The sequence below is a fragment of the Eschrichtius robustus genome, chromosome 3 (genome assembly GCF_028021215.1).
Source record: "Eschrichtius robustus isolate mEscRob2 chromosome 3, mEscRob2.pri, whole genome shotgun sequence".
In the NCBI taxonomy this organism is placed as follows: domain Eukaryota; kingdom Metazoa; phylum Chordata; class Mammalia; order Artiodactyla; family Eschrichtiidae; genus Eschrichtius; species Eschrichtius robustus.
The window spans coordinates 157,693,366-157,703,589 of NC_090826.1; the positions used below are offsets into that span (position 1 = coordinate 157,693,366).

The 10,224-nt window shown below is 46.7% G+C and overlaps 1 protein-coding gene across 1 annotated transcript; it reads left to right on the forward strand.

Moving 5' to 3' along the window:
* The first annotated feature begins 1,473 nt into the window (after positions 1 to 1,473).
* Positions 1,474 to 7,781, forward strand: IL19 (interleukin 19). Its single transcript, XM_068537646.1, has 5 exons — positions 1,474 to 1,617; positions 1,771 to 1,836; positions 4,206 to 4,358; positions 5,272 to 5,346; positions 7,671 to 7,781. Exons 1-5 carry the CDS (start codon positions 1,474 to 1,476, stop codon positions 7,779 to 7,781), a joined length of 549 nt encoding a protein of 182 aa, XP_068393747.1.
* Positions 7,782 to 10,224: the final 2,443 nt, after the last annotated feature.

Genomic DNA, 10,224 nt, shown 5'->3' on the forward strand with positions numbered 1-10,224 from the left:
GGAGAACTCAACAGTCTGTACAGTTATGCTTTGGGCACTTTTCTCAAGGTGTGTTACACGACACTACTGAAAGCGGTCCAATGCAAAGAGGCAGAGAGAAAGGCAGGAGGGGCGCGAGAACTAGAAGAGGCAGCAGGCATCTCAGGTCTGGCCCTGCCTAGAGGCTAGTGAGCTGCAAACCTGTTCCTGGTGCCTGCTGGCTCAGTGGGTGATGGAGGGGAAGCCGCCACCTTGCCATCTGTGGGTCTCTCTCTTCACTGTGGCTAATTAGTTATTAGATGCCCCGCACCTCCATTTCCCATCTTCTCCAGAAGGTGACATCTTCACAGCTGACTTCAAAGGAATGATTTTAAGCAGATACACAGTAGGGGTTTATAACAAAAGGGTGTTGCCTATTTTGGGGGCAAACATAAAAACCAAATGTGCTTGCAGCTCTATTTACAATAGCCAGGACATGGACGCAACCTAAGTGTCCATCAACAGATGAATGGATAAAGAAGATGTGGCACATATATACAATGGAATATTACTCAGCCATAAAAAGAAACAAAATTGAGTTATTTGTAGTGAGGTGGATGGACCTAGAGTCTGTCATACAGAGTGAAATAAGTCAGAAAGAGAAAAACAAATACCGTATGCTAACACATATATGTGGAATCTAAAAAAAAAAAAAAAAAGGTCATGAAGAACCTAGGGGCAGAATGGGAATAAAGACGCAGACCTACTAGAGAATGGACTTGAGGATATGGGGAGGGGGAAGGGTAAGCTGTGACAAAGTGAGAGAGTGGCATGGACATATATACACTACCAAATGTAAACTAGATAGCTAGTGGGAAGCAGCCGCATAGCACAGAGAGGTCAGCTCGGTGCTTTGTGACCACCTAGAGGGGTGGGATAGGGAGGGTGGGAGGGAGGGAGACGCAAGAGGGAAGAGATATGGGAACATATGTATATGTGTAACTGATTCACTTTATTATAAAGCAGAAACTAACACACCATTGTAAAGCAATTATATTCCAATAAAGATGTTAAAACAAACAAACAAAAAAAACAAAATGTGCTTTTATAGTTTTTCAGATCTGTTGCCTAACTCCTAGGGCATATTACCAACCCTGTTTTTCCTGTTTAATTTATTAAAAACAATGCTTCTCACCCTGTTGAAAAGTGAGCCGTGTTGAGTCATGAGAGTGATTTACACACGAATTTACTCCCTGGGAGTTGGGAGAGCACTGGATCAGCCTCTCTAGGGGTGGAGCGGGGGCAGGGGGGAGAGGGAAGGGCTCATTCAATTGATTAAAAAAAAACCAGAGAAGGAGACACATGCCCCGAGGTCCACAGGCTAAGGTACTGAGTCCTGTTTTCTCGGCTGCCATCTGGCCTGCCCCGCGAGGTCCAAAGGGGAACTCGGTTGGGGTCTCTTTCCTTGCTCTCCACTCTTGGCTGGGAAGCTGACTTCATCCCTTCCTGTAGGACATGCAGGCACAGTGTGTTTCTCTCTGCCTCCTGGGTGCGATGGTCTTTCTGTGCTCAGCGCATGCCCGAGGCCTCAGGAGATGTGTGATTTCCATGGACATGCGCCGTATAGAGGAGAGTTTCCGAGGGATCAAAAACGCCATTGTGAGTACGGGTTTGGGGTGAAGGTATGGGCAGGGGGGCGTGCCTCACTTTACATCTTAACCGTGGATAGCCAGTTCTTTCTCATTACCTTTGTGTCTCCGGAGAATGTGGAGTACTCACTGCTTGTGTCTGTTCTTATGTTTTCCTCCACAGCAAGCTAAGGACACCTTCCAAAATGTCACCATCCTGTCCACATCGGAGACCCTGCACAGCATTAAGGTACTGGCCTGTGTCTGCTCGTTCCTCTATTGCCATTTTTATGGTGAAGTGGCGCAGGGCTGAGGGAGAAATCCTCACCCTGTGTTCTTCTCTTTCCTAACCTCCAGTGAACTCTGATGTTCCGGCTTCTCACATGTCAACTGATGCGTGAGGGCGCACTCGCGTCTCAGCGACCTTGAACCCCATGGGAGGGTGTTCACCCAGGGAGTGACTGGGGTGCCACACGCTCAAATGGGACAGGATGTCTAGGGCTTAGGCTGACTCTGGAAGGTTTCATGGGGAAGCTGAGAAAATGAGCAGTGACTTAAAAGCTGAGTAGGCTTGGGGTTAGTGGCTAAAAGAGATGGCAGGGTTTGGGGAGAATGGGTATGTAAAATCAATGGATACGTGTCAGGGGACATAGAGGCAACCAGGGGGAATTCCCTGGTGGTCCAGTGGTTAGGACTCTGAGCTTTCACTGCCGAGCGCGCAGGCTCAATCCCTAGTCAGGGAACTAAGATACTGCAAGCCGCGAGGCACGGCGGAAAAAAAATAAAAGAGACAACCAGGCTCGTGGTGTGAGGGACATGAAGGCAAGTGGAAGAGAATGAAGTGGACAAATACGTTGGAGTAAGTTTTACCAAGAACCTCGAAAGCCAGGCCAAAATGGAAACTGACTGGCCGAGCCTCGGCCTTCTTTTTTTTTCTTTTTTGGCTGCGCCGTGCGGCCATCGGGAGTCCCTGCAGGTTTCTGAGCCAAAGACTGTGTGACCACAAAGTCTTTTAGACAGTCTGGTGATGTTCTTTACAACCGCAGGCTTGAGGTACGAAAGCAAGGAGGGGATCAGTCTACTGGTCCAGAGAGAGGTGGTGAGTGTGTGTTACAAAACAGTTGGCTTACGAGGTGATAATTCACTTTACAGAAGGGGCCACTGAGCAGTGCCTTTAAAAGTGAGCTCCTCCAGTCCTTGTAAGCATTCTAGAAAGATCCAGTTCTTTCAGGCATTTATGTGACAGAGTGTAAGGTACATCCACGAAGACTTACTTTTTCCTTGGGCTTCTCTGCACGAGATAATTCTTCTAGGCAGTATTAGGCCGGATTTATTTATGGTAAACACATGGACCCACTTCCTAAATACTATTCCAGCCAATGGTATAAGAGACTCAGAGGATATGATAGCTGGAAGGGACCCAAAAGGCCATTTGTTCCAAAACCATCATTTTCAAGTGACCGAATTGACATCTTGGGAGAAAGAATGACTAGTTAGTGGTTGAGCCAGGAATAGACACCCCCCCCAAGTCTCATGCCTCTGTCTCCAGATTCTTTGTCCTCTCAAGGTCAAGAAGTAGCTGATGTGGCATAAGGAAAGGGGTCAATGAGGATGCAGGTCTCTGCCATATTTCTCCCCTCCCCCTCTCCCCCTCCTTGATAAAACAAAGGTTGCAGCTTTTTGCCCCGTTGGTTAAGGGAATTAGCAGGAGCAGAGGAAAAGGAGGGTTTTTGTGTTGCAAGGTGAGTTTACACATCAGAAAATCTGCCTGTCGGACCAAGGAGGCTTTGCTGCTTTAAATGCTAAGGAAGATAAATGCACCACTGGCTGTAGCCACTTCCCTTCTCAGACTGAGCCATAAATCTCCTGCGCTGGCTCTCAGGGCCGGGTGCAAACTGCTAGAAGGAAACTCTGCCTGGCCAGCTGCTTTAAACTGTGCCTGGGGAAGTCAGGAGCTTTCCCTTAGGGAGAGCTGCATTCAGCCCGAGGAGGACTTGCCCAGATGTGTGCATTTCTGCAGCTGTCAGTTTCTATTCTTGCACATCTCAGCTCCATCCAAGTGATCCCTGAAGTTTAAAAAGGACAGACTGGAGGAGAGCTGAGCAGGGTGGCCAGGATAAACACAGTGTCATTACACTGGAAGGAATATGTGCCCAGCATAGGCCTGACATGCAATAGCCATCGAATAAACACATGTCGGTGGCTAGGAGATGTTCCAGAGAGGCAGACTTCAGCACAATGTAAGGAAGTACTTTTCTAGAAAGCTGCTCAGACATTGGTCCTTTCAAAAGGGAGGTGTCTGATGGAAGCGGTTAAGCAGAAGTCAGGGATGACATGTTGGAGATGCTGTAGAGAGAATTCTAGTCTCTGACTGGGCTCCATCCCTTGTGAATATCTCCTGGCCATGTAAAAAGAGGGTTAGAACCGCAATCTCTCCTTGGTGCCTTTGTCATAAGTAGCTTTGGTGTGGTTAAGAGGACCCTCTGAGACCAATATGAATTTAAAAAAATGACTTTTAGTTATCTCACTCCTTCTTGCCCCTACCCAAGCAGGCTGCTTTGGTCTCTAAGATCGTAAGAGAAGAGGGCCTCTGGGGCTTTCCCTAATTTGTGTCTGTAGCCCTTAGATGTGTGCTGCGTGACCAAGAACCTCCTGGCGTTTTACGTGGACAGGGTATTCAAGGACCACCAGGAGCTGAGCCCCCAAATCTTGAGAAAAATCAGCAGCATTGCCAACTCTTTCCTCTACATGCAGAAGACTCTGCAACAATGTGTGAGTCACCAGCAGCATCTGCTTTCCGTCTGCCCCAGGGAGAGCCCAGGACATGCTGGCCCCAGTCAGTGTTCCGAAATGGGTCCTGGACTCAGAGGAAATTCCCTGCCCTGTCGCCCATGGGAAGAACGGTTGGGAGCCTCTTGCAGTGGTCCCTCCTTGTCCAGGGCTTTCTCCTCATCAGACCCAGTTTCCTCATGGATAATCTTCCTGTGGTGACCGACTTATGTCAAAGCATCTCTTAGGCGATGCCAGGGCTGGCCTGTGAGAGAGGCATGCTGAGGATTCCGGGCTTATCACAGGCATACCCCTAGTTTCTTGGCCTCTGGCCCTTTGGGGTTTCCATACCAATTAACCTCTGGGTGGTTCCCTGGTATAGCCTCTCCTAAGGATCACCTATTCATTCATTGTGATCTATTAAAAACAAGCCTCAGAAATAAAACCAAACCCACACAAACCAACAAAAACTTAGACCAGGAGAAAACCTGGGTTCTGGCCCCATCTCTGACAAAGATTTCCTGTGTAACTTTGTGGCAAGTTACTTCACCTCTCTGTGCCTTGGGTTCTAAAATTGTTAGAAGAGGTCATGACCCCTGTCCCACTTACATTAAGATTCATTTAACCAATTATTTAATTAACTGGCCCAACATATTCATTGAGTGCCTACCTAACGCTGTACTGGGTGGTGACACACAGACTTGGAACCTACTCTCCAGGCCTTTCCAGCCCTGGGTAAGTGCAGGGTGACTCTACAAGCAGACCCTACTGCCCCCTTCTGCCGCAACCTGGGTTTACTCACCTGACTCTCACCTTGGGAGGAAGGAGAACTATTACTCCTCATGCGGGAGGTGGCGGTGAGAGTGAGCCAGGGTGGAAAGGTCTTCTGATGGGTGCTGTCTCCGCTTGATCACAGCAGGAGCAGAGGTTGTGTCACTGCAGTCAGGAGGCCACCAACGCAACCAGAATCATCCACGACAACTACGATCAGGTAAGGCAAGGGAAGAGGATGGGGAAGATGGAAATGGGATGTCGGAGCCTGACTGGGCAGCCTCCTCTCCATTCAAATTCATTCATTTACTCAACAGTATTTATTAAACATCTTTATTGGAGTATAATTGCTTTACAATGGTGTGTTAGTTTCTGCTTTATAATAAAGTGAATCAGTTATACATATACATATGTTCCCATATCTCTTCCCTCTTGCGTCTCCCTCCCTCCCACCCTCCCTATCCCACCCCTCTAGGTGGTCACAAAGCACCGAGCTGATCTCTCTGTGCTATGCGGCTGCTTCCCACTAGCTATCTATTTTACGTTTGGTAGTGTATATATGTCCATGCCGCTCTCTCACTTTGTCACAGCTTACCCTTCCCCCTCCCCATATCCTCAAGTCCATTCTCTCGTAGGTCTGTGTCTTTATTCCCGTCTTGCGCCTACGTTCTTCATGACCATTTTTTTTTTCTTAGATTCCATATATATGTGTTAGCATACGGTATTTGTTTTTCTCTTTCTGACTTACTTCACTCTGTATGACAGACTCTAGGTCCATCCACCTCACTACAAATAACTCAATTTCATTTCTTTTTATGGCTGAGTGATATATTCCATTGTATATATGTGCCACATCTTCTTTATCCATTCATCTGTTGATGGACACTTAGGTTGCTTCCATGTTCTGGCTATTGTAAATAGAGCTGCAATGAACATTTTGGTACATGTCTCTTTTTGAATTATGGTTTTCTCAGGGAATATGTCCAGTAGTGGGATTGCTGGGTCATATGGTAATTCTATTTTTAATTTTTTAAGGAACCTCCATACTGTTCTCCAGAGTGGCTGTATCAATTTACATTCCCACCAACAGTGCAAGAGGGTTCCCTCTTCTCCACACCCTCTCCAGCATTTATTGTTTGTAGATTTTTTTGATGATGGCCATTCTGACCGCTGTGAGATGATATCTCATTGTAGTTTTGATTTGCATTTCTCTAATGATTAATGATTACTCAACAGTATTTATTGCAGGTCTGCCCAATTCTGTGTCTGCAAAGAGTGTGTTGGTCTTACCTCATCTGCTAGTTTCCTGGGCTCCCCTTCCCTATCATCCTTCCAGCATTTTCTTATGCCCTCACATATCAGACCTACGTTAAGTTTTGAGGGAAAGCACATACTGTTTAAGATGGGGGTGATAACAGAGGGAGCAAAGATCTCCAGAGAACTGTAAGCTGTTATACATGAAACATGCTACCTGCTGGGTGTCACTGTGGCCAGTAACTGACGTCAGCATCCTGTGTGGTGATGAAGAATAGTGCTTCTCATGTAGGTGCAGATGTTGAATGCACACCTCATGTAGAGGTGGAGTTAGAAGCAGTGTTTCTTACGTGTATCATTTAGAGGTTCTGTTAAAATGCAGGTTCTGGCTGGTAGGTCTGTGTTTCAACCACACTCCCAAATTATGACAATGCTTTGAATAACAAGGAGCTGGGGGGTCTGTTCAGACCTCTGCTTCTTTGTGGAGAGGCTCCATAGGGTAACATCACAATGGCTGAAACTCGTATTGTTCTTCCTATGAGCCAGGTGTTGTTCTAAGCACACTGAATGTATTAACACACTTATTCCTCACAACAATGCTATGAGCCATTATCTGCATTTGATAAGTTAGGAAACCAAGGCACAAACAGGTTAAGTAACTTAACTAAGCTTATACTGCAACTAAGTGATGGAGGTAGGGCTCGATCCCATGCCATCTGGCTCCACAGGACATACTTTTGGATCTTACCATCTCCTTCTATTCTGCTGAGGAAGAGCTGGAATGAGTCAGGAGACTTGGGTTCCAGTTCAGCTCTTCTACCAACCGGCTGTGGCACATTGGGTAGGACACATCCTCAGGGGCTTCAGTGCTTTAATTTGTCCAATGGAGGCACACCCTTCTCCCTCCCCACTGCTGGGCACCGCTGGGATTGCAGCTTTCTGGGAGAGCAGAAGTACTAAAGCAAACTGATATGAACAGGAAAGTAAGCAGAACTGCCAGAAAAGCAAGTTGTTTTTTTTTCTGGGAAATATAGGAAAAAGAAAAGCAGAAGGCAAAGAATGAAGACCTTTTCATTTTGTTTATAAGTTGCTGACATGATTTAAACTGCTTGTTTGTGGAAAGCAATTTAGGCCACCTGTTAGGAAAATAATTTGGGGTCTGTATGCCCTGCAGATATAATGGTTGAATAAAAAGCAAACCTCATGAGGACCAGAACATGGGGAAAGTGATTTGAAAACTATGACACGGTCTAGAAAGGCAAGTTCTTATGATGATTTCCATGGTTTCAGTTGGAGGTCCGGTCTGCTGCCATTAAGTCTCTGGGAGAGCTTGATGTCTTCCTAGCCTGGATTGACAAGAATCATCAAGGAACTTCTGCTGCCTCAAGACAAGAAACCTAAGTGTGGTGGATGAACAGCCCCTGAGAGGTTTCCAGTGGGAGACAGCCGACTTTGAAGGGGAGGGAGATGGGGAAGGCTCCATTTTTATGCAAATTAGGTCTTTTTGAGGAAACCTTCCTGCCCATTTGGAATTCTTTTCTCTGGGGCTGAGGTATTGTAGGGGAAAAATCTAGGTTTGAGCACATCTTACCCTGTAGCTACAAGTCTCACTGGCTGGGCCCAGGCTGTCTGATTCCACCTGAAAGTATCCAAGCAGTCTACTGTCATATTTATATGAAATATGTCTGTCGAAAGGTCCTGCGGGCCATCCTGGAGGGAGAGGGTGGGCTTCCCCCTAATTTATTGTGAACTTGTCTATCCCGTGTCTGTGATGTGATCTAAGTGGTATCCTGTAGTGCATATTGTACTGACTGATTTTTTGAATAAACTCTGTTCTTTACCAATTAGTGGAAGTGTCTTCTGATTCAGGGAGAAGGAACCATGAATGGTGACTATTAGAATTAAAAGGGCCTTGAAGAACAGAAACAGATGGGGAAACTGAGACCTAGAGAGGGATAAAAATTTACTCAGAGTCCCAAAGTGAGTTAGTGCCAAGGGTTTCAAACTGGGCTCCATCCAGCTCCCTGTCCTCCACATAATGATCAAGAGGATGAACGTAGGGCTTCTGATCATGACTCCGTCTTGCTATCACTCCATTTCTGATCTCTCTTTCTCTGTGTTTCTCTCTTTTCTCTCTGTCTCTCTGTTATTGAATTGCGTCCCACTGCTCTACAAAATCAATACTCACAAATGTTGATAGAAAGGAAATGTGCCTTCAATCAGAATGCTGGCAATCTGGGGAGATGGACTCAGCATCCCCCAGAAACCACCTCCAAAGATTCTGCTCGGACGTGAAAGCTTTTAAAGGGAAACAGGGAAGTAATCTCAGTTTATCACTGAGTTAGGGGGTCAGAGTCGCCGCCATCCCCTACTGTGTGCAGGTTCGTCGACTCCTCCTGATTTTTCTTTAGATGCTATCTTGTTCACAAGATTACTGAAGGGGAAGCTGGGGAAGAGATCTGGTCATCTGTTGATTACCTACTCTTCATTTCTTTTTTTAAAATTAATTAATTAATTAATTAATTAATTATTTATGGCTGTGCTGGGTCTTCGTTTCTGTGCGAGGGCTTCCTCTAATTGCGGCAAGTGGGGGCCACTCTTCATCGCGGTGCGCGGGCCTCTCACTCTCGCGGCCTCTCTTGTTGCGGAGCACAGGCTCCAGACGCGCAGGCTCAGTAGTTGTGGCTCACGGGCCTAGTTGTTCTGCGGCGTGTGGGATCTTCCCAGACCAGGGCTCGAACCCGTGTCCCCTGCATTGGCAGGCAGATTCTCAACCACTGCGCCACCAGGGAAGCCCTCCCTATTCTTCATTTCTATTTCTTTGATCTATGGAAAGAATCAACAAGTTAGGCAAAGTACTGGGTGATCAAAAGATTTGAAAGGTGTGCGAGGGAGGAGATGAGTCTAGAGCACTGGGGTGCCTGGGTTAAGGTCGGTGACAAGACAAAGAAGACAGCTCTTTCCTGCAAAGAGCTTTTTCCTGCCAAAAGCTGCTTACATCTCTTTCTCTCTGTCATTCCTTTCTAGCTGCTCTCAACCTAGATGTCTTTTCTGACCCTAAATTCATCCCGCATGGGTATGTATGTGGGGTTGGAGAGAGGGTGTTTCTGACCAAGGGATGGCTGTCATGGTGACAAAGCTGAATGAGTGCAGCCCAAGGCAGGGGGAATTCTCGGTAGAGGGGTTCTGGCCAAAATGGACACTAATTTCCAGGTGGACAGTCCTCAGATGGTTAATGACGGTAACAACGGATACTTATTGAGCACCTGCATGTGCCAGGTGCTGAAATAAGTGCTTTACATGTACTATCCTGGGTCACTATCTATACTGTAACTGGCTGGCTGAAGCAACTTTTCTTTATTCCTACCTGGGAAAGAGATTTCACAGAACGTGCTTTAGTGGACAGAGCAGGACCTCTGAAGTCAGACAGACCTGGTTTCCAATCCTATGTGACTTTGAGCGAATAACTTAGTGTCTCTAAGTCTCAATGTCTTCTTCTGTAAAATGGAGATAATAGCACCAGTCTGCAAGTGTTGCTGTGAGCTACAAGTGAGGCGAAGTCCCCGCTAGCCCCAGTAGGGTGGGAGGCTGCACGTGTAGTGTAAAGAGTGCCAAGTCAGGAATCACAGTCTGGTTCCAAGTCTGCCATGACTTGCCCGGGGCAGGTCACTACATTTCTTTGACCCTTAGTTGTCTGTAATGTGGATACTGACCCCTGTGTTATCATTTAAAAGCCGGAACATTACGATGGCCTAAGAAGCCCTCATATCTGCACACACTGCCTTCCCAACTCCCTTTCCTCTTACTGTGTCCCCTACTTTTTGTCCAGGCTCAGTACCACCCT